At 42.5% G+C, this 24,569-nt stretch overlaps 1 protein-coding gene and 1 long non-coding RNA gene across 2 annotated transcripts in view; both read right to left on the bottom strand.

Annotated features, from left to right (window-relative positions):
• Positions 1-4,285, bottom strand: part of LOC126303801 (uncharacterized) — a 30,869-nt gene extending 26,584 nt beyond the window's left edge. Inside the window, exon 1 of the long non-coding RNA XR_007553156.1 lies at positions 4,186-4,285. This is a non-coding gene — a long non-coding RNA (uncharacterized LOC126303801). The remainder of the gene's footprint in view (positions 1-4,185) is intronic.
• Positions 4,286-6,265: 1,980 nt separating this feature from the next.
• LOC126272559 (chymotrypsin-1-like) overlaps positions 6,266-24,569 on the bottom strand; it is a 31,246-nt gene continuing 12,942 nt past the window's right edge. The window contains exons 2-3 of the mRNA XM_049975517.1: positions 18,473-18,629; positions 6,266-6,485 (exon numbers count right to left, since the gene is read on the bottom strand). Of these exons, the coding sequence (XP_049831474.1) occupies positions 6,266-6,485; positions 18,473-18,629 (377 nt within the window). The remainder of the gene's footprint in view (positions 6,486-18,472; positions 18,630-24,569) is intronic.

The raw sequence follows: 24,569 nt of genomic DNA, 5'->3' as shown, positions 1-24,569 counted from the left end.
GTTGAATGTCCAGCGAAACATTGTGACAAATATCACAAGCTCAACTTGCTTCTTTAATGAAATGTGGGAGAGCAGTAAGCAAGTATTGGATGTTACTCATCCCTAGATGCATGTTTATTTGTTTATTGCATCTCACGATAAAGACGTTGCTTTTCTGCGTCTGGGATGACGTTACTGTATTTAATATGAAAGTTACACTCCTAAAGTCGTATATGATTCATTATTACTTCTACTTAAAATTTAGCATGACGCAGATTTATTTACCGTGTTATTCCAAATCTATGTAATTAATATTATTTTGGATGTTACGATACGTTTAGTGTCGATTTTCCCCATACTGAAACGCCGTTGACGAAAGAAAGTTTCTATCCCATAATTCGACAACATCATATAAATTTTGATTCATTTCTCAGTGTGCTATTACTGAGGTTATAAATTTCGTTACTCCTTTTATTGCACTGGAAACCGACGTTGTTTGCAGTCAGACATTGTTTACTCTGCCCAGAATAGGTTGCTGTCGAGCAAATGACTGAATTAAAATGGATTAACCAAGAAAAATCGTCACGATACGGATTATTTGGGTACATCTGTGCTCAAGACCATGTAAACACACAGAAAACCTGAAGTAGTAACCAAAATCATCAAATCAGCTTGCTATTTGCTAATGTATTGTTTTTGGTCCATGTAATTGAATATACTAGTAGACTTGTTTGGCAATGTAAATATCACGAAATGAACGTCATCGAAAGTGATCATCCGTCAAAATACAGGTGATTCGCGATAGTTTGAATGACAGAAGCTAAAAAAGTTACAGCTTGTTATTTGATATCCAATAGCATCGTAAGAAACTACACTACAATGTTACTTGGGAAATTATATATGTGAGAGGCTTCTACACGAAATCAGACCGGACGGGAACAAACGAAGCGAGAGGTGGCCCTATCTCCCTACAAAGAAGTTTACCAATGGAACTCGCATAGTAATTAAAGAGTACAATTTAAATATTTCTGTTCAGTGAAACGAATGATTTTTGTTCATGGGGAAGGTGTAACCAAATTTATAGAGCAATGTTACTGCTACTTCAGGTTTCTTAACCCTGTAACTACCATCGTGCCTCACAGACCCGTCCGCAGTTTTTATTAGCTTCTCTGTTAGTAACTATTCATTTTATTTTATTGAAATTTGAGGACGTATACTAATAACGACTTTGAAAACTAATTACCAAAGTTTACCTATGGCTGTGGGTTAAAATGTTTGTCTACGTTTCCTCCCATACAGACCTAGCAAACACTTGCTGTTAGAAACAGTTTTTAAATAAGCAGATTTGTGTCTCCACAGTGTCTGTTACGTCATTTGCTATTGTTGACTCGCCTTATTATTCTCTCATGACTCATCAGCCCATCTTGTGATAAGAACATCTTTATTTTGGTGCAACTTTTCATAACCGTTGTCTGTCTTACAAAGTGAAAATGTTACGGAGGATTATCAGATGAGGATATAAGGGAATTTTTGAAGCAGTTTTCTGATTCAGGAGACCCACTAGTGAATTAGAAATTTCCAGTGACAATGATAATGAGGTAGAGGACGCTGAAAACGCAGAACAACACGAAGGCTACAGTGACCATGAAGAATTCTTTTACGAAAAAGAAGAACAATTTAATGCAAAGTCTGTTGAAATATGAGATACAGCCCCTGGGGCTGGATGTTTTGGCAGGCAGAGCAAAAAGGATGTATTGAAAGAATGCCAGGGACGTAAAAGGTGTTCGATTAGAAACTGTGATAATGAAGAGTCTTGTTTAATGTTCTTCTTTCGCGTCCCCCTCATCGAGAAAGTGTGTGTGTGGACCAACAAAGGAGCTCTAATCGTCTACAAGGACTGGTGGATATACATTTGCATGGAATTCAAAACTTACTTGGCGTTCCGATGCTGACTGGTGTTTACAAGTCAAGAAATGAAGACATCACTCAGCCTTGGGGTGTTAAGAATGGCCTACCACTCCTGTCCTATTCTGAGCGTGTTGCACTTTGGCACTGCAGCAACCCGATGTGAACATAGGTCAAGTGGTAAACTGTAAAAAAATCAGAGATGTTTCCGAGATGTGGGAAAGTATCCCAAGTGATATGTGATTCAGGGTTTTTCGACGTAATCTAATGATGAAACGTTCTCAGATGATCAGTACAGTAGTGGCGTCGTCTTGTCGCAACGTTTCGCTGACTTTTGTATCCATTATTTTCGCTTGAATATGATGGGTGCGAAACTCATGGAAACTTTACGACAAGACGACGCCATCACTCGGTTGATCTCCCGAGAGGATTTCATCAGTACCCTGACGGAAGCCTCAATTCCATGAAGGCCGATGTCCTTGGATAAACAGTTAATCGTATTTCGAGATCGCTGTCTTTTCGTTAATACATTCCATCAAAATCTGGGAGATAAGGAATAACGTTCTGGGCAGTTTGTGACAGTACAACGTGTTGTTGCTGGAAGATTAAAGTATATTTCTGGGAAGAGGAAGAAACCAGAGCCGTGCAACTTGGAGATAATATAGTGAATACCCTGGAGACTGAAGTCAGAAGGTACTCGTATCGCCTGTATGTGTGTCTCTTTTTTACGTGTCTCGGCTTAGCTTATTATTTGTTGTCAAAAAAGCTGACATCACATGGTAATATCCGAAAAAGGAATGGTGAGCTGCCTGACGGTTTTGTCACGGCTAAACTATGTGAAGTACGCCCTACCAAATATTATGACAGACTCTTATGTTGCCAAGAAGAACAAAGTTGTTAACGTCCTTAGCTCTCTTCATGACCAACCAATGGTATCACTATCAGGAGTAAAGAAACCTAGGGTTGTAATAATAAGAGCCGGCCACTGTGGCCGAGCGGTTTAGGCTCTTCAGTGAGGAACCGCGTGACGCCTGCCGTCGCAGGTTCGAATCCTGCCTCGGGCATGGGTGTGTGTGATGTCCTTAGGTTAGTTAGGTTTAAGTACTTCTAAGTTCTAGGGGACTGCCTACCTAAGATGTGCTCACTACTATTTTTTGTAATAATATGCAATGCCGCGAAAATCGGCATCGATACCATGGACCAGAAGAAGTGTTGCTACAGTGTGAAGAAAAACATAGGGCGCTGGTCATTGGTAAATTTCTTCAAAATGATCAATGTAACCTTAATGAACGCATACGTAAATTTGATGTTGCTGACTACCGATAAAATATTAGACGTTGGCCTTTCGCCTTCAATTTGAGAAATCAACTAGTAGGAACAAGGAAGTCAATGACATCTTTAGTAGCACCAGGTCCAGAAAGGGCAGAAAAACTTCCAGCTAAGAAAAGGAGAACATGAGCATTTTGTGCAGAGAAAAAAAAAAGAAACAGACGAATTACATGTTATAAGAGCAGCAAACCTGCATCCTCGGAACATTCTGCTATTATATGTAGACCCTGCGCAAATTTGCTATGAGAGCTGTATTATAAAAACACTTGGTGTATAATGAGAACAAACTGTAATTAAAAAGGTGCTAGTATAGGTATAAAATTGTGTTTTTAAAAATGTCAATTTTAAACAAACAAAATGGAGGTTCAAGCCATAATCAGTGAAAATAGAGTCAGCCTATGTCAATTCAAACAACACGACCCTGAGAGGCACGACTGGTAGGAAACATTACACAGATTTTCTGGCAAGCAGAGGGATATACATAGCGAAGAAAAATGTTACAATATTGTTTACAGGATTCCGAATGAAGTGTTTAATACATAGAATAATCTAAAATTTGTCACCGACATACAGTAGTATTATGAGATTTTCAAAGCTATTGTAATGGTTGCTGAAACTGGGAATGAAATACAAATAAATAATAGAAATAGTAAATGAAAGTGGGAAAGCGAACATTGTCTTACGTATTACATCATTTTGTCTATTGGAACTCGGAGTAGCCATATAAAAAAGAAAATCAGATAGTATTTGCTAAACGGCTGGAATCAGTAACTTAATCAGCGATATTAGGTACTGAAAACGAGTGGATAAGTATCCAGATGTGCAGTCAGCTACTAACGGAGCGCACTGACTCCAGAGAAGTAGCAGGAAACAATATTTAGGACCTGCGACTGTAATATGGTGACAAGTCTCTCTGCCATCTTTCACAGTGTAGCTGGATTCACCCTTCCGACAGGTGGTTGCTTTGCTTACCGACAGTTTGCCCCAGCCAGCGGCGACTGCGTTAGCTCCGTCTTCTGTCTCTTGTCCCTGCGCCGGTAGCTTCACCGTGGAGATGGTCACACCATCCAGAGCTAGCGGAGGAGACACCTGCACATTGACGAGACTACAGTTATACTCAAGTGTGTGAAAAAAAACAGTGCATTCCACAGCAAGACAATTTACAAGTACATACTCATTACACATTAATTGGCAATTTCATTAATTTTATAGTCATACCTACAGCGAAAATTACCACCTTCTCAAAGAGAGAAAACTGAAAATTTGCAATATCCTCAGACGCTCTCAATATGAATCACTTTCCAGTATGACAGACATTAAGGCTGTATTTTACTTTCAGTACTCATGTAAGACAAGTGTGCTGTGCTTTATAGCTGCAGTAATGAGTCTTCTCAATAACGGCTAAATTAGTGAAAATGGGTGGATGTAAACTAGGTCCTTCAAAAAACAGTAGGAAAGTGTCAGCTATACTTGTGCAGAATAGTTGTCCAGTTTTACGTGGACGTCCCGATAATTTTATGAAGAATTTCAATCTATACTGTGAATTCTAGCTGCAACGGATTTATACCTTGTTCGTTAAAGTAATTTCTGAGTTCCTCCCATGTTTCATCAACTGTAGGTCTTCTTCTGTACATTGTTTACGTTCTTTACACACTTAGTTTAATCTAGGTTCATGTTTCCTTCTCTCATGTATTTCTATTTCTTCCGAGTTCTCAAGTTATTCTGTGTCTTAAAATTCACAGAATATATCTTTTCTGCCTTAAAACAACTGTTTTGAAAGTAGACATCATCATACACTTTTCTACTTTTTCTAAAACGTCCAAATAATTAACTGCTGGTAAAACACAGTTTACAAGTTTGCTTCTACCTTTCTAGCTTTCTGGTCAATTGCCTTGTTTTCTAGTAACTTATCTTTACTACTGTTTCCCCAATAAATATACTGTAAAAACTCCTCAGACAGTACACAAGAGCTATTTCGCAATTGTGTTATTGCAAGTTTCTTCCAATGAATCTGTAACACATAGGATTTCTGTCCTGGATGTCAAGATGTAAGACTGAAAATTGCGCAATTTCGGTTTTTCTTTTTTTTTTTTTGACTATTTTTACTGGAAACCTATTTTTTCTTCCAATTCTGAGTACAATTCTAAATTTTCTGATTCTATGCTTGGAAATTTAGTGCTTGAGATACTCGTGGCTTTTTTAAATTTTTTCAAAAATCTCAATGTTCTGAAATAGTGTTTAAAAAATTTAGATTTCTCGACCTGAAACGTCGCAACTCTGAGAGTTCTGCGATATTTTACAATTTTTCTCTAAACACAGCTAAATTTGTTTCCCAACTTTCGTGAAATACCGGTTAATAATGTTAAAATTTTTGTGCCGCAAATTTCTCCTCTTCCGTCCCTCAATGAAGACTACTTAGACAAGTCGAATGATGACAATGGGACGACCGTACGCAGAAGGTGCAGTACGAACCTGCTATCTGACCACTCCATTGATCTGCAGACATCACTTTAGATACACTTGGACGTTCGTTTGCTGGTGGGGGAATTTTGAAGATAAATTTGTACTATTTTCTTCTGCACCGTTAGTTGTAACAGTAAATTCATTTCTAACTAAACTTTTATGTAATTGCTCTTTTGATTTAGAATAATGACCCAAAGAAGTGTCGTGTAGAAAAGCCACTAAATGTAATTTCCTTAGGAAGAAGGAGAAAAATTGATTAGGGTTTGACGAAGGTCATTAGAGGAAAAGGCCACAATCTCAGACTGTGTGAGATATGGTGTCGGCCATATCCTTTTCAAAGGACCAAAGAAATAATTAACTTGCGTGATTTACGTTAGCCATGGAATGCTAAACGCCAATGACCTAATGGTGATTTGAATAACCATCATCTCGAACGTATGTGCATTCAACACCGTTATAGGAGAGATGAAAGTACGATCCACACTCCGCTATTTGAATGGTCACAGCTGACAGTAGAATGAAGAGACTTAAATTGAGCTTTTGCACTGTGATCTCGAAACACTGAGTGATCTGCAATGTTTGTTCGGCATTACATCATACACGAACACAACAAAGGAATGTTAAGAAGTACACGAAATCCACCATGTTTGATGCGTATTTGTGAACTGACCCTGAGCAATGCTATGTCTGCAGCTGAGTCCACCAGTCCAGTGTAGTTCTCGTGTACGATGCTCTGCTCCACTTGGTGGATGGACCCTCCACTGGTCTGTGAGTTCGTGCCGGCCAGTATGTACTGCTGAGACGGTTTGCTGGAAAGAATCACATCTGACAGAATGATATGTCTTACAGCTCGCTACGCTCCCATATGCACGAAGAAGACCAACTGCGCATAGCAAACGGTTGTGATGATCCACGAGCTTCGATTCCTCCCACGGGTGGCTATGCTGGCGCAAGGAGCTGCACGTCCTTCTAGCGACAGTGTGCTCCCCGCGGTCTGGAATACTATTAAGCACCGCACAAGCGTTGAAAGGCGGTCTTGTTTTGATTTGTGAGAAAAGGAGGAGCGTGCGACGGTCAGAAAAGGAATCCTGCGCTTGTCGGGGTCTCGTGCTGCCTTCCACGCCCGCGACGGACACGCAGAGGGGCAGGCAGTCTCATAACCGCCGCTGGCCGGAAAAACACACAATAGTGCAGCATGCTGTGGGTAGCGGTGTGGAGCGAGTAAAGCCATACAGTGCTGAAGGCTGTGGTCTTCCTCTCGTCTCCGCCGTCTGATTAACGGCGAGAACTCGCCGGATACTCCATTTCCAGTGACGTTTCTTCGGTTTGACTCAACCCTTCAGTTCAGTTGGCAGTTAGGGTGTCAAGTGCCAGTGATGTACTATGGTCGTTATTTTGTGCTTTGGGGTTAAAAGGTGAAATTGCATGTTGCACTTATGGAATGCCTGAATATCAGCGCTGGTTCTGTGAACACTGAATTATAAATACTCCTTCCCTCTCTGTATTCATGAGATGTTAACCATCAGTTCATCATGGTCGTGATTTGCTAAAGAGTTAATTTTTCTAACTTCCAGTTTCAGCCATGGCAGCGCTGGATAATACTGTGAATCCACATATGATTATGTTGCCTTATGGTAATGTGTAAATTAATTGCGTTTCTCTCTCCGTTATACACTCCTGGAAATTGAAATAAGAACACCGTGAATTCATTGTCGCAGGAAGGGGAAACTTTATTGACACATTCCTGGGGTCAGATACATCACATGATCACACTGACAGAACCACAGGCACATAGAACAGGCAACAGAGCATGCACAATGACGGCACTAGTACAGTGTATATCCACCTTTCGCAGCAATGCAGGCTGCTATTATCCCATGGAGACGATCGTAGAGATGCTGGATGTAGTCCTGTGGAACGGCTTGCCATGCTATTTCCACCTGGCGCCTCAGTTGGACCAGCGTTCGTGCCGGACGTGCAGACCGCGTGAGACGACGCTTCATACAGTCCCAAACATGCTCAATGGGGGACACATCCGGAGATGTTGCTGGCCAGGGTAGTTGACTTACACCTTCTAGAGCACGTTGGGTGGCACAGGACACATGAGGAAGTGCATTGTCCTGTTGGAACAGCAAGTTCTCTTGCCGGTCTAGGAATGGTAGAACGATGGGTTCGATGACGGTTTGGATGTACAGTAAACATCGATGTACTGTGGAGACCTCACGCCCCACGTGTTGAGCAATTCGGCGGTACGTCCACCCGGCCACCCGCATGCCCACTATACGCCTTCGCTCAAAGTCCGTCAACTGCAAATACGGTTCACGTCCACGCTGTCGCGGCATGCTACCAGTGTTAAAGACTGCTATGGAGCTCCGTATGCCACGGCAAACTGGCTGACACTGACGGCGGCGGTGCACAAATGCTGCGCAGCTAGCGCCATTCGACGGCCAACACAGCGGTTCCTGGTGTGTCCGCTGTGCCATGCGTGTGATCATTGCTTGTACAGCCCTCTCGCAGTGTCCGGAGCAAGTATGGTGGGTCTGACACACCGGTGTCAATGTGTTCTTTTTTCCATTTCCAGGAGTGTAGATTTATGTACTAATTTTGCATGCATCAAGGTAACATTGCCAGGATATGGGCACAATGGTGGATTGCATAAGTGTCTGTCTGAAGTAGCCAGATATGACAGGGCAGACGCCATTGATCTCAATGGGACAACGGAACCATTGTCTGTACAACTGAGTAAAAAGCAGCGTGTGTGATGTCGTTAGGTTAGATAGGTTTAAGTAGTTGTAAGTTCTAGGGGATTGATGACCTCAGATGATAAGTCCTATAGTGCTCAGAACCATTTGTGCCATTTTGAAAGAGCAGCGTCAGATTTAAATTTAACGAACCAATGTGTTTATTGATATTACTATTCCTCCGACTGGAATACTCTCTTTCAAATTCTGAAGGTGACAGTGTTAAAATACAGGGAGCGAAAGGCTATTTACAATTTGTACAGAAACCAGATGGCAGTTATAAGAGTCGAGGGGCACGAAAGGGAATCAGTGCTTGGGAAGGGAGTGAGACAGGGTTGTAGCCTATCCCCGATGTTACTCAATGTGTATATTGAGCAAGCAGTAAAGGGAGAAAAAGAAAAATTCGGTGTTGCAATTAAAATCCATGGAGAAGAAATAAAAACTTTGAGGTTCGCCGATGACTTTGAAATTCTGTGAGAGACAGCAAAGGACCTGGAAGAGCAGCTGAACGGAAAACCGTGTCTTGAAAGGAGGATATAAGATGAACATCAACAAAAGCAAAACGAGGATCATGGAATGTGGTTGAATTAAGTCGGGTGATGCTGAGGGAATTAGATTAGGAAGTGAGACGCTTAAAATAGTAAATGAGGTTTGCTATTTGAGGAGAAAAATAACTGATGATGGTCGAAATAGGGAGGATAAAATATGTAGTCTGACATTGGCAAGGAAAGCGTTTCTGAAGAAGAGATATTTGTTAACATCGAGAACAGATTTAAGTGTCAGGAAGTCGTTTCTGAAAGTATTTGTATGGAGTGTAGCCATGTATGGAAGTGAAACATGGACGATAAATAGTTTAGACAAAAAGAGAATAGAAGCTTTCGAAATGTGGTGCTACAGAACAATGCTGAAGATTAGAGGAGTAGATCACATAATTAATGAGGAGGTATTGAATAGAATTGGAGAGAAGGGAAATTTGTGTCACAACTTGACTAGAAGAAGGGATCGTTTGGTAGGGAATATTCTGAGGCATCAAGGGATCAGAAATTTAGTATTGGAGGGCAGCGTGGAAGGTACAAATTGTAGAGGGAGACCAAGAGATGAATACACTAAGCAGATTCAGAAGGATGAAGGTTGCAGTAGGTACTGAGAGATGAAGAATCTTGCACAGAGCTGCATCAAACCTGTCTCCGGACTGAAGACCACAACAACAACTATTCCTCCGAGTCTCTGTATTTTTATTTTCCCCATTGTTATTAGCTACTAAGATTTTGGTTTAATGACTTCTAAAAAATGGCGAAACTTAATCAGACAGTGTTAAGCAAATGGTAACGGCCAGCCGTGTATTATAGGTCTGAATTCCTTACGGAGTAGCGTGCTAATCAGAGCTTTGGGTTTCAAAGTTTTGAGTAATGTGATACCACTCGATTTCAGCTTAGATAATTGAATTTCGGGTTAATGCCTCAAATAGTTTTGTTATTGCAAGCCTGGAATAGATGTGTAGAGTTCATTTATGAAAACAATTGTTTAGTGACTGTATAAGATCTTAACAGTTTTAGGGCCAAAAGCCCGTTGTCCCTTCCTAAGACTTGTTTGAACACTTTTATTATTATTTGAATTATTAACTTTTTTAGAACCAAAGGCCATTGCCCTATCACTATGTTTGTTTGAGAATATTAACAATCGAATGAGATTGTGTCTTCAGGCACCAATGTTTACAATATTTTAGCCTTGTCTTTTTGGCAAAATAAAATGTTCAATTAAAAAATCAGCTGCTTACATTGTCCCCAAAGGACAGTTATCCATGTTCGAGTCAGATTCTGCCAAGCGGACCGCTACCAAAACATACAAATGAAAGGATTTAGTAGTGCAGAACGAAGGTACTAGACGGAAAGCAGCAATACTATATTCACTTAACGGTCGGATAAACATATCACACTTGCTAAGGTGCAACACATTCTTTGTTTTACAGAAAATATAGAAACTCCATAATTACCTGATTTTTACAGTTCCATTCAGCGCCAGATCGTCGTAAACTGCACAAGAAACTAAGAGAATAACTCAGGTAGTCGAGGTTCAAGCAAATCTGTCAATAATCCATAGAACAGTAAACTAGAACGTAGTCCAGTAAGGTCACGAAAGTATTGTGCAAACGGGATGGAGACTTGAGCAGAGCATGCCTCGTAGTACCTTGCAGCCGCCAGGCGGCCTTTTTTTTCCAGGTCTGACCTCACTGGCCAGACCTGTAGGACTGCCTGCTGGAGTCTCTTAGCGGCCGCCGGTGTTGTCAGCAGGTATCGTTGCAATCGACCACACTTTCAGATGACAGAGCTTCGTAAAAATATTCAAATGACTCTGAGCACTATGGGACATAACATCTGAGGTCATAAGTCCCCTAGTACTTAGAACTACTTAAGCCTAACTAACCTAAGGACATCACACACATCCATGCCCGAGGCTGGATTCGAACCTGCGACCGTAGCAGTCGCGCCGTTCCAGACCGAAGCGCCTACAAATGCTTGGCCACCCTGGCCGGCCAGAGCTTAGGGCCAGAAATACCCCGGTCGATACCGCGATCGCTGTACAGGAAGGGGTAGGTGTGCCTGCTTAAGCCGTCCAAATGCTCCCAGGCCATCTCGACTCGAGGTAAAGTTGTGCCCTCTACTGTGACATGGGGAGCAGTGCTGATCGTGGGGAAGCCGGAACTGGTGTTCCGGTCTCCAGGTTTGTGCTGGAAGTCAGAGGTACCGGAGGGGGAAAAGGATCCGATTCCACTGTGTTTTCAGCTGCAATGGCGTTGAACCTGCGGATGTGGAGATTTCTGATGTCTGAAGTGATATCGAAGACAGCTTTTGGGGTGGTGGTGTCTGTGTCGAGGTAGAAGCCGGTAAATGTTGGCTCAGTTGGCTGGCATGAGATTGAAGCAATTTCCACATCTGCAGTTAAAAGGTGCTGATAAAAGGTGCGGACGAACCACTTGGCTTCGCCATTAGAGCCACGTCGCCAAGTGCAATATGACGTTGCGACAGCAAAAATTCTGAAACATACTGGATAACAACTGGAGCACATTGTCCGAAACTATTGTTTCTAGGTTCTTTTGAACGACGAATTTTTTCTGTAAGGCGATGTAGAGTCTCCCTTGTTATGGTATTTGGCTTTCTAGCTCCGTGAGGAAATGTGGATAATAGGTCTGTCACAAGGGCAGACATCTATGTTATGAGAGGTCCAGCTGAGTCCACATGGACGAGCTCCAATGTGCGCTGTGGGGCTGATCAGAAGTGGAACCGTTGCAGGAGTGCTGACTGGGTTGAGGAGCAGGTCTTGCTGCAGTAGTCTGTCCTCTGGATTATTTTCAAACTCAAGATGTAGTTCGCAATACCTATGTGCAGCGTCTCTTAGACTCACGAGCTGTTTTAGTTCTTCAGTTAGCCAAGATGCAAGTATCTGTTTTACTTTTCCAGTCTTTAATGGAGCATATTTGTCGTATAGTTCAGTAAGTTTGTTAGTAAATCCACGAGGCCTTTGGTTTTTGTCCGAGAGAGGAATAGAAGATGCCCCACAAACCATTTTCGCGACTCGCAGTCAAATTCAAATAGATTTATGCTTTTAAAGCCTCGGTTCACCGTCAATTGCAGTTCCTTCCGGCAACATTCTAGAGAGTACGCCATGAAAATTATGTCATGGGTGGACATACCAGGTACAGATGTTTGAGAAGTACCAATTACTCTGTTTGGAGATTACGTTGCAGAGATATTAGTGAGAGAGCGGCTACTGTTGGTAGGATGGGTAGGAGCAAGTGGAAGCATCGACACATTAGGAAAAGAAAGCACTCGCTTAAATTTCACGCTGCATGGACTACTGTTTAGATAATTTGTGTTCCAACTGCAGTTATATGATCGTAAGCTTTTTTAAGACTTGAAAGAGTAGTTTTGAAGCAGAAAAATCCATGTACATTAGGTTTGTAGTTGACATCTAAGACGCACCTTGTGTAAAGCTATTTGATCTCTATCAACATCCGTTCCACTTGTTTATTACCTTAATTATTGTTGGGTGTTTACGACAGAGTATCTGATAACCCAGAGCGTATATACGACCTTACTCCGTCTCATGGTCGGTTACATCTGTCGTGTCTTAGATACATTCAGCCGTCTACATTTGCCGATATGACCGAACTCGCCAAAATGAGACTGGACACCTGTGTGTGAAATGTGTGGCTTTGTGCTTTCACGCGCAAAGCTCGTACGGATGCTGTTGATAGATGTTAGCGACTCTGAACCAGTTAGGGCGAGGAAACAAAGCACACGGGACCGCTCTGGGAAGTATGGGTGGGAGGTGAGTGGGGTTCCAGGAAGTGAAAAGCGACACGTGTCCACAGAGAGAGGGCAGGAATTGTGGGCGAGGCCAGCTGGTCCTTCAGCATTGGTCTAGAGACAGCAGAAGGCTCTACAATAATCCGTTCGTAACAAAACTGAAAGCAAGACGAGCAGAATATAGATAAAGTGTATTAATGATTCTGGTGATGAGTAACAACAATAATATGATGATAAATTGCTAAATGGAAATGGAAGGAAGATGGTAAATTAATCGTCTGAGTAAGCGACGTGCGAGAACAAAGAAATAATATCGAAATAACGCACTATATAGGTATTGGAAGTATGAGAACTGAACAGAAAATTTAAAATTGGCGCTAAATGTAAAACTAAACAGACAAATAATAACATGAAACTGCTGTAAGGAGACTATTACAAAAAATAATTGTTTCTTTACAAAACAAAGACACAAAAATGAACGTACAAACTGGAGGCGGCAAGGGTTAACATGTTTTTAGCTTCTAAAGCAAAGGCATTCGAGTTCATATGCACTGTATTTCCGGTCTTCACTATTAGAATGCCGTCATTTGTTCACAAGTTCTATAGCCCAAATCCCGAGATCGCACTGTTCGAACGAAATCTTCAGTCTTCCAGAAGTGAGATCCTCGCGTCTTGTCAGAACTGACTTTGCGAGTTTCTTCTTTGTTGTGTCCAACTTCTTGAACACTGAGGTGGCTAATAATAATTTTGTTAAATAGAGCACACTGAATAATTAATACTTTATTAATTACAACAAAACTTATCTTTGTAGCAAGGCTCGGCAGTAAGTATGAAACTACATACGTGGACTTGCGGTTCAGAACACACTAAATAAATGTAAATGTAAATGTAAATGTTATGTGGCTAGGGCTTCCCGTCGGGTAGACCGTTCGCCGGGTGCAAGTCTTTCGATCTGACGCCACTTCGGCGACTTGAACGTCGATGGAGATGAAATGATGATGATTAGGTCAACACAACACCCAGTCCATGAGTGTAGAATTTCTCCGACCGAGCCGGGAATCGGAACCCGGGTCCCTTAGGATTGACATTCTGTCGTGCTGACCACTCAGCTACCAGGGACACACTAAATGAGCCACGATTACAGAATGGCGAATTGATACAAGTTCGGAATGGCTGTATTATGATTTCACTACAGTCACTAAAAAACACAAGTCCGTAGACATCTGTTGACACACTTCTGATAGAATTGGCGCGTAGGCATAGTTCACTGCAGACGATGGTTGACACGAGTTGTGCTACGGCACAACGATGTTACTCCGGCAGGAAGTTCCTAGAAGTGGGGAGCATCCGGCCTCGAACCGAACTCGCCTCCTGGCCCCTGGGGACGTTATTTCATGTCAGAGGCGCGCCTCGGAACTACGGGAGGCCCAGGTTCTCCCTAGCACTTCACTGGCGCCTCGTGATACCGCTTTGCTGATCAGTATCTCCGCAGTTGACACTTCTTGCACCGCTCTCGGCCCCCGACGACACCACATACTTCGCTCTGAAGATTTCGCCTCTATTACTGAATGACACAAACTTCGCTATTAGGAGTCGACATCCGAAAGATCCTGGCTTCTTATGCTCTGCTCTGTAACTTTTATCTATGTCATTCAGTGTCACCTGAGGTCCAAGCTTCTCTCAAACACAACTGGTCGCTTATTTGTCGATAAAATATTGTTCACGTTCGTTAGATTTCTCGATCAGCTTGTATTCGAGCATTCATCGCTTACCCTCACCTTCGCTCGCATTCGTCTACAGACTTTATTGTATTTTGGCCGTCACTGCGACTGCGTTAGTGTGGGCCTACGGACGATCCAGAGCGCGTCTTGCGGCTAGAGCGCCCAACTCTCCTAAGCGTTCACGAGCGCGGCGAAGCGACGTTGTGGATGCAGGGCGATGCCACAGCAGCTCCCAGTGCCACTGAGATGCTTTTGTTTATTGTTTATTTCTTAAATAAATATTTGGTTACAAGAAAAAAAGTGTCGGCTCGACTCCGGCCTGGACGTTGGCGATGCTGCTCGTTGCTTGACAGGTATCCATTTTAAATTCCATTCCTGCTTACAGATATTCAGAATCAAACACTGGCCCCTCTCCACAGGATTCTTGCACGTGCGTTATGTTATGTTGTTGTTGTTGTTGCTGCTGCTGTGGCCTCCAGTCAAATTAATCTCTCCTTGCTACCGTACCCTGTGTACGCCTTTTCGTCTCCGAATAACTATTGCAACCTACCCCTTGTGAATCTTTTTACTGCATTCATATCTTCGTCTCCCCTATGATTTTTACACCCCACGCTTCCCCTCAGTACTAGATCGCTAATCCCTTGATGTCTTATAATGTGTACGATCAACCTAGCCCTTTTTCTCGTCTGGTTGTGCCACACACTTTTCTTCTCCCCAGTTCATTTCAGTACCGCCTCATTACTTACGTGATCTACCCGTCTAATCTTCTGCATTTTTCTATAGTATCACATCTCAAAAGCTAATGCATTGTCCGTTTTCCAAATCCATACCTGGCAACACTCTATAAAATACTCTTAGAAAGGAGTTCCTAAAGCTTAAATCAATATTCGATGCTAAAGAATTTCTCTTCTTCAGAAACACTTTGCTTGCCATTGCCAGTATACGTTCTATATCCTCTCTACTACGGCCTTCGTTTGTTATTTTGTTGTCCAAACAGCAAAACTCATCTACTACTTTCAGAGTCTCTTTTCCTAATCTAATCCCCTCAGCACCATCTAATTTAATTCTACTACATTCTATCATCCTTGTTTTACTTTTGTTGATATTCATCTTACAACTTCCTTTCAGGACACTGTCGGTTTCGTTCAACTGCTCCTGTAAGTCATTTGCTGTCCTTGACAGAACTGCAATATCATTGTCAATGTACAGATTGAATAAAGTCGGGGATAGGCTACAACCGTGTCACACTCCCTACTCAACCACTACTTCCCTTTCAAGCCGCTCGACTCTTATAACAGTAGAAGTTACAAATGCACAAGCTGTAAATATCCTTTTACTCCCTGCATTTTATCTCTGCTACATTCATAATTTCAAAGAAAATATTCCAGTCAACCTTGTCAAAACATTTCTATAAGTCCATACAAGCTATAAACGTAGGTTTTTCCTTTCCTTAAGTTTTCTTCCAAGATAAGTCGTAGGATAAGCATTGCTTCACTCGTTGCTATATTTCTCCGCGTTCCAAACTGACCATCCCCGAGAAGTGACCACTGCAATGGCGAGCGCATTGTAGACCGGCAATAAAGCAGAGCATGGGCCCTTGTTACGCAGGAAGCAGACAAAACAACTTCGAGCTTTCTGCGAATTTCCGTGGGACAGAGCCACTGGCCCCCGGACGTCCACAAAACATTTAGCAAGTTTATGGCCGTTTTTTGGAAACTTTGAAATGGCCGCAACAGGGGAGATAACAAGGTTTTATGGAGGGCTGTAGTTCCATCCTGGTCATGTTGTTAGCAAAAGACACGGTGTAACCGCGAGGGAAAGAGGTCGCGAAGTTGAATGGTTTTTCCTTTTCTCCCAATTTACTTTAAAGCCTCTGATTGGTAAAATCGGTGTATGCAGAGCAAGGGGCTCTCTTCGAGCTTCGAACACCGTGCTCCAGCTCGTAATTAACTTGTGCTAAAGTTGGGGAAGTCTAAGAGGTAAAATGTGCCTTGCTACCGAGCTGGTAGAGAGAGAAGAAAACACTCTTGTACTGGCGCTTCGCTGGTAAAGAACTGCAGGTCTCCACCTAAACTGCGAGACTTGTGTTCTTTGCTAGTGTGCCACTTAGAGCCTGTGCCAGTCGCCTTCTGAAACATCAGAGGTACTGCTTGTATCATCTTGGTCACAACGAATAATGAGTGGGTGTACTTACTTGTCTTGAGTCGGGCGTCCAAACATTTGACATATTCCGTCACGCATAGTCGTGGAATGGAATCAAATTGGTTTGGCAGACCAGCAAACGGGCCACCTGCACACTGGAATCCACCGGGTTTCAGAGGATCATAGGAAAGTACCTGCGTTCCGAATCAACCAAACGTGAGACCGCGTACTTGCATTTTCCGGGCGCGCGCTATTAACAACAGATTCCAGCCGTCCATTAGTTCAGTCGCCGAACTGATCGGCGACCATGGCCAAAAGCGGACTGTCTCTAGTCTCTCAGTATGGTACTGCCTTCTATATTCATAAAAATTTAGTAGATATCGTTACGGAATTCGAATCATGTTCCAGAAAGACTCTGTGTTCTCACAGTGCAACGCACTAATAAACAGTGCACCTTTGTTAATTCGTAGACTCCAATTAATGATGACAATATGAAAAATCCAAGTGACGTAGAAGCATTTTCGGAACTTTTGGAAGACGAAATATCAAAATTCCATAATAAATGTTCTGATTTTATTGGATGATTTCAACACACAAATAGGGAGAGAAAATAGTTATGAAAAAATCGAAGGGAAATATCCAGTCCATAAACGAACGAACAAAAATAGCACAAGACTAATTGATCTTTGTAAAACATTTCAGTTGAATGCCAAGAAAAGCAGAAACGTGGATATCTGCAAATATAATGCCATGGGACTTGCCCTTAGATCACGTGGCTGTTTCTCAAAACAATATTGAAGGAATCGCGACTGTCTAAATAACAAAATATTCAACAGGAAACAGAAAATTTGATTCTGATCATTACCTGACTAAACTTAAACTTCTCTGTAATAAAAACCAAACAGACAAGTAAATTGATTAAATGTAACGCATACATGCTCAAAATAACAAAAGAAGCAAATGGTTCAAATGGCTCTGAGCACTATGGGACTCAACTGCTGTGGTCATTAGTCCCCTAGAACTTAGAACTACTTAAACCTAACTAACCTAAGGACATCACACACATCCATGTCCGAGGCAGGATTCGAACCTGCGACCTTAGCAGTCCCACGGTTCCGGACTGCGCGCCTAGAACCGCGAGACCACCGCGGCCGGCTCAAAAGAAGCAAGAAAACATTTTGAAGAAGAAATTGAAGGAGCTAAATCAGGGAAATGGGAAGGATTAGCCAAAAAAATCAACAGGACATGGAAGAATGTATATGTATCAACAAAAAACGAAGAAGAAAGACTTCTTCGATGTGCTGTATGTGCACAGGTACCATCTCTTAACGCTCCAAATTGCATTTTGTATGTTTTCAGGACGTTTATTATCGCGCTTTATGTACTGTGAAGCCAACTGTAATGTACGTTGTGACACACTATATGTATACTCGTTTTTAATATGCTGAGGGCTGAAGGTGGCATCAATGAGACATCGAAATCGGTAGTCTAAATAAAATAACTTTTCAAAAGATACGCCTGTTTGGCGAAATCGTTGCTTCACATTCGTTGTTAGGTATTGCGAAAAAATGGTTCAAATGGCTCCAAGCACTATGGGACTTAACTTCTAAGGTCATCAGTCCCTTAGAACTTAGATCTACTTAAACCTAACTAACCTAAGGACATCACATACATCCATGTCCGAGGCAGAATTCGAACCTGCGGCCGTAGCGGTACCGCGGTTCCAGGCTGTAGCGCCTAGAACCGCTCGGCCACCAAGGCCGGCAGGGTATTGCGACTGACTTTGCTTCGATGATGGATATTATGAATTAGTACCACATTGTGTACGAAAATGTACTTTTCCGATTGGACAACGTTGTAAAAGCAGGTGCGACAGCTGCTTTACCTGGTGGTGACGCAGTGAGCGGCGGTCACCAGCCAGTTCTCGTTCAGCACGTTGGCGCCGCAGTAGTGGCTGCCGTTCACGTGCAGAGACGCCAGCGCCGGGAACTCGTGGTCCGCCGCCGGTTTGCCGTTCACGATCCGACTTCCGTGTCCAGACACTGCATCGGAACAGATAATTCTGAATGTCTATGACTACACATATAGGGAATATTACCTACTACCCATGTGCAAGACAGCATTCGGACTTATTATTTTGCCGGCCGGAGTGGCCGTGCGGCTCTAGGCGCTACAGTCTGGAACTGAGCGACCGCTACGGTCACAGGTTCGAATCCTGCCTCGGGCATGGATGTGTGTGATGTCCTTAGGTTAGTTAGGTTTAATTAGTTCTAATTTCGAAGCGACTGATGACCTCAGAAGTTAAGTCGCATAGTGCTCAGAGCCATTTGAACCATTTTGAACTTAAGTCTGTCCTGTGAATGAATATCGTATTACGCAGCGTCCAGCAGATACTAAAATGTAGTGAGATGTGCCACTCCTTTTGATGAAATTCAGCGACAATTTCGTGGCTACATATAACTCACCTTCTCCTCTTCCTTCCCTCCAAGAAAGTTATCGTGCTCAGATTATTATTATTATGGGACTTAACATCTGAGGTGATCAGTCCCTAGAACTTAGAACTACTTAAATCTAACTAACCTAAGGACATCACACACATCCATACCCGAGGTAGGGTTCGAACCTGCGACCGCAGCAGTCTCGTGGTTCCAGACTGAAGCGCCTAGAACCGCTCGGCCACAACGGTCAGCTTTCAGGTTGTTCTCGGTACCAAGAGCTGCATGAAAACCAGCAGGAAGACCAGAGATATTTAGTGGCTTACAGATCGTGTGTCGGGAACATAGATTAGACTACATAGGAGGGGGGGAGGGGGGAGAGTTCATTGCAGTTGACAAATTTTTTTCTATATTCAGGTCGAATTTGTGATAGACAGTGAATTTATCTGATCACGTATAACAGCTCCATGTGAAACCAAGTTTCCAGCTGGATGTTTTTCCCGCCCACCCGATTCCACTGTAACAGTTTGAGTCAGTCAAAGAAAGTCTACGGCCAGTAGTACGTAAATACACAGACTATGCAAATGTTAGTTCAACGACCTCTTAATTCTCTGAATATAGACTGAGACATCCATGGATTCATTGCAGAAGGTAGAGGCAGAATCTTGTAAAGTTTTAGAATTCGTTTTCCGAAAACTGTTTTGAGGAGCTAGTTCGACAACCCGCATGCAATGGAAGTATTTTAGACCTTAGACGATAGCCTCAACTTACCGACGGCGTCAGCATGATGACAGGGACTAGTGATCATGGAATAGCCACTTTGGTAGCTAAAACTAATAAATCACTCAAGAAGGCCAGGGGAATATTTTGCTATAAAGAGTTGAGCATCTCACTTAGACAACAAAGTAGCATCTTGTAGTTTCATTATGATGGGCGTAGAGGAATTATGGGCAATGTTTAAATGGGTTGAAAATTATACTCTGGAGAAGTATGTGCCAAGTAAGTGGATTCAGGGACGAAAAAAACCCGTCATGGTTTAATAACGAAATTCCGAGCTCGCTGAGGAAGCACGGAGAGAACCAGCAAACGGCGACAGGAAAAGTTTAATAGAGATTCTTACGTCTGTAAGATCTATGCGCGAGGCTACCAACGTCATAAAAAATGGTTCAAATGGCCCTGAGCACTGAGGTCATCAGTCGCCTATAATTTAGAACTACTTAAACCTAACTAATCTAAGGGCATCACACACATCCATGCCCGAGGGAGGATTCGAACCCGCGACCGTAGCGGTAGAGCGGTACCAGACTGTAGCGCGTAGAACCGCTCGGCCACTTCGACCGGCACCAACGTCATACTAACACAGGACATGTCCGAGAATCTGAAAAAAATTCTGGTCTTATGTAGAATCGCAAAGGGGCTTCCGTCCAATCATTCGTTGATCAGTGTGATATGGCAGTATAAAATAGTAAAAAGAAGTCGAAGTTTTAAATTTCGCGTTTGAGAGGTCGTTTACACAGGAGAAACGCGCAAATACTCCGTCGTCTGACCATCAAACCGATTCCTGCATGGACGACATAATAATATTCATCCCCGGCGTAGAGAAACAACTGACTGAATTGAAAACAAACAATTCTACAGGTAAAGGGGGAATCACAATTCGGTTCTATAAAGATTACTCTATGGCACTGACTCCTCACATAGCTTGCATTATTCGCAAATCTCTGACCCAGCGCAAAATGCAAACGACTGGAAGAAGGAAATAGTCAGATTCCATATTCTAAATTTCCGAAAACCGTTTGATTTGGTGCTCCACTGCAAACTGTTAACGAGAGTACGAGCATATTGAATTCGTTCCCACATATGTGAGTGCCCCGAAAACGTATTATTAAGTGAACCCAATATGTAGTCCTCGACAGTGAGTGTCCACTACAGACAAGGGTATCGTCAGGAGTGCCCCAGGGAAGTGTGTTAGGTCCGCTGTTACTTTCTTTATATGTGAATGATCTGACGAACAGGGTGAGGCAGCAGTGTGTGGCCTTTTGCTGACAATTCCGTGGGGTGTGGGAAGGTATCGTCATTGGGTGAGTGTGGGAGGATACAAGATGACTTGGACAAAATCTGTAGTCAGTGTATTGACTGACAGCTAGCACTAAATGTATACAAACCCGTAATGTTCGAATAAAGAATCAGCAGTATGGTGCTTGATACAGTCACGTCGTTTAGACATCTGAGCGTATGATTGCAAATCGATATAAAATATAACAAGCACGTAAGGACTGTTGTAGGTGAAAGGTCGATTTAGGGTTATTGGGAGAATTTTAGGACTCTGTGGTTCGTACGTAAAGGAGACTGCATATAAGTCGCCAGAGCGACATATTCTTCAGTACTGTTTGAGCTTTTGTGGTCCACACCAGATGTTAGAAAAGAAGGATAGCGAATCAGTTCAAACTAGAGCTAGATTTGTTTTCGGTAGGTTCGAACAACACGCTGTTATTACGGAGATACTTCGGAAATTCAGACAAGAAATTGGAGAACCACCGTTTGAAGCTGAGTGCAGAAAGATCCTGCTTGCACCAACGAGCATTTCACATAAAGACGCACGATGATAAGAGAGATTAGGGCTCATTCAGAGGTATATAGACAGTCGTTTTCCCCTGCCTCTATTTGTGAATCGAACAGGAAAGGAAACGACTAGTAAGTGAAATATGGTAGTCTCCACCACGAACTCGCTGAGTATGTATGTAGATCGGGATTCAGATGTAGAAGCCTCCATCGTCGTTAGAGTAAGAAAGTTTCAACCTTGGATGACGCAGTTACACAACAACACGGAGCAACAGCAACAATTATGTCGGTCTAGTGTGAACATGCTGAATGTTACATGCTTAGAGCTACATATCATGTGTTAACACCTTGGAAACGAAATCGTAGCATTCCTTTGCTGACACTGTACCCCTAAAACTTAGTACTAATTAAACCTAACTAACCTAATGACATCACACACATCCACGCCCGAGGCAGGATTCGAACCTGCGACAGTAGCGGTCGCGCGGTTCCAGACTATAGCGCCTAGAACCGCTCGGCCACTCCGGCCGACTGTGTACATTCCACAAAGAGCTTTAAAACTGGTCATCTGTCAGATCACCTGGTATATAAGACGTTTTTAGTTTTTTAACTCCTACAAGTTTTGAGGAGCTGATCTGTTTCTGCCAATACACGAGGTACACGTTTGCCGACGTAGTACATAGTTGTAGCTATTTAGTGCATGTTCCAAAAGACATATAAGACTGACCAGTGCTCTTCATGCAATCCACACGGCAGAACTGTATTTTCATATGTTGTTGCCCATGACAATACAACTAAGGAACTGTTATTAGCCTCTTTTCAATCCATGGGAACATCTCCAACGTGGGAATAACTGCCCCATTAGCCTGAATGGCATCCGTCGATAAGCACGGTTGTTCGCTTTCGTCTTCTACGTACTTCAGCATGTACCAACGTGTACCGCAAATCAGTAATTCAGGCCACCTAGTTTAATGCTTCAACCGCCCATTGATGTTGTTCTTGCGTGCTGCAAAGTAAGTCCCCGACGGGGCTTTCTGTACATCGGAGGCAGCAGTTAGCTCAAGGTGAATTGACAAATGGTTGCTGTGACTTTGTAACGTCGAAAGCTCGGCACCTATGTAACCTCGCACATGATATCCCATGCATTTGACCAGCAAAGTGTAATGGAAATGCTTTGGTACCGAACATAAAGCATATCCTATCACTCCGACGACCAGTAAAACGCTTCACGCAATGCGCATCACGCTACTCACGTAACCACATTGACGGAAATTGAAAGTGAAGAACACTTTGAGACAATGAGATCAAGCTAATACATCAGCATTTCCAACGCTGCAACGTATGTTGATTAAAATTTCAATCTTATTAGAGCTTATTTGCCGCCAGAAAAATTCCGTCCCTACGGATGAAAAGTGAATAAGAGGAAGCCGCATTGTAGACTTTTACACAGAGCGTAGATTAATCGTAGCTAACACAGAGCATAACTCAATCATAGCCAACACTTTGTTTAAGAATCATGAAATAAGGTTGTGTACGTGTAAGAGACCTGGACACACTGGAATGTTCAAAATGGCTCAAATGGTTCTAAGCACTTTTGGAGGTCATGAGTCCCCTAGACTTAGAACTACTTAAACCTAACTAACCTAAGGATATCACACATATCCATGCCCGAGGCAGCATTCGAATTTGCGACCAAAGCAGTAGCGCGGTTCCGGACTGAAGCGCCTAGAACCGCTTGGCAACAGTGGTCGGCGCAGGGAGATTTCAGTTAGATTATATAATGGTAGGAACTAGGTTTTAAATTGTAAGACTCTGACCACAATTTGTCAGTTGTGGACTGTAGATTAAAACTGAAGAAACAAAAAACGAGGGAGAATTTAAGGACATGGGATATGGATAAACTGACAGAACCAGACGTAGTAGAGTGTTGCAGAGAGATCGTTAGGGACCGGTTGACAAGCACGATGGAAAGAAATACAGAGGCAGAAGAATGGATAGCTTGGGAAATGAAATAGTGAAGGCAGCAGAAAATCAAGTAGGTAAAAAGAAGAGAACTAGCAGAAATCCTTGGGTAAAAGAAGAAGTATTAAACTTAATCAATGAAGAGAGAAAATATAAAAATGCAGTAAATGAAGGAAGCAGCAACGAATACAAACATCTCAAAAATGAGATCGACAGCAAGCCCAAAATGGATTAGCAAGGATGGCTACAGAACAAATAAAAAGAATGTAGAGGCATATATCACTAGGGGTATGATGGATACTGCCGACAGGAAAATTAGAGAGACCTTTGGAGGAAAAGGAACCACTTGTATGCATATCAAGTGATCAGATGGAAAACCAGTTCTAAGCAAAGAAGGGAAGTCAGAAATTTCGAAGTAGTATATAGAGGGTCTATACAAGGGCAACGTACTTTTGGGCAATATTATGAAAATGGAAGGGGACGTAGACGAAGATGAAATGAGAGATATGATAGTGCGGGAAGAGTTTTACAGAGCACTGAAAGACCGAAGTCGAAACAAGATCCCAAGAGTAGCCAACACTCCATCAGAACTATTGATGTCCTTGGGAGAGGCGTCCTTGACAAAGCTCTACCATTTGGTGAACAAGGTATATGAGACAGGCGAAATACCAACAGACTTCAACAAGAATATAATAATTCCAATCCCAAACAAAGAATGTGTTGACAGGTGTGAAAATTATCGAAATATGAGTTTATAATTCAAGGCTGCAAAATACAAATTCCTTACAGCCGAATGGAAAAGCTGATAGACGCCGACTCGGGAAAGGTCAGGTTGAAATTTCATTGAAATGTAGGGAAACGTGAGGCAATGCTGACTCTAGACTTATCTTAGAAGCTAGATTAAGGAAAGGTAAACCTACGCTTCTAGCATTTGTAGACTTAGAGAAAGCTCTTGTCAATGTTGACTGAAACATCACTTTCAAATTTTTAAGGTGGCAGGGGTAAAATGCAGGTAGTGAAAGG

This window comes from Schistocerca gregaria, chromosome 1, assembly GCF_023897955.1.
Source record: "Schistocerca gregaria isolate iqSchGreg1 chromosome 1, iqSchGreg1.2, whole genome shotgun sequence".
In the NCBI taxonomy this organism is placed as follows: domain Eukaryota; kingdom Metazoa; phylum Arthropoda; class Insecta; order Orthoptera; family Acrididae; genus Schistocerca; species Schistocerca gregaria.
The sequence above is the reverse complement of the archived record's forward strand: the minus strand, read 5'-3'. Positions and strand labels throughout refer to the sequence as shown.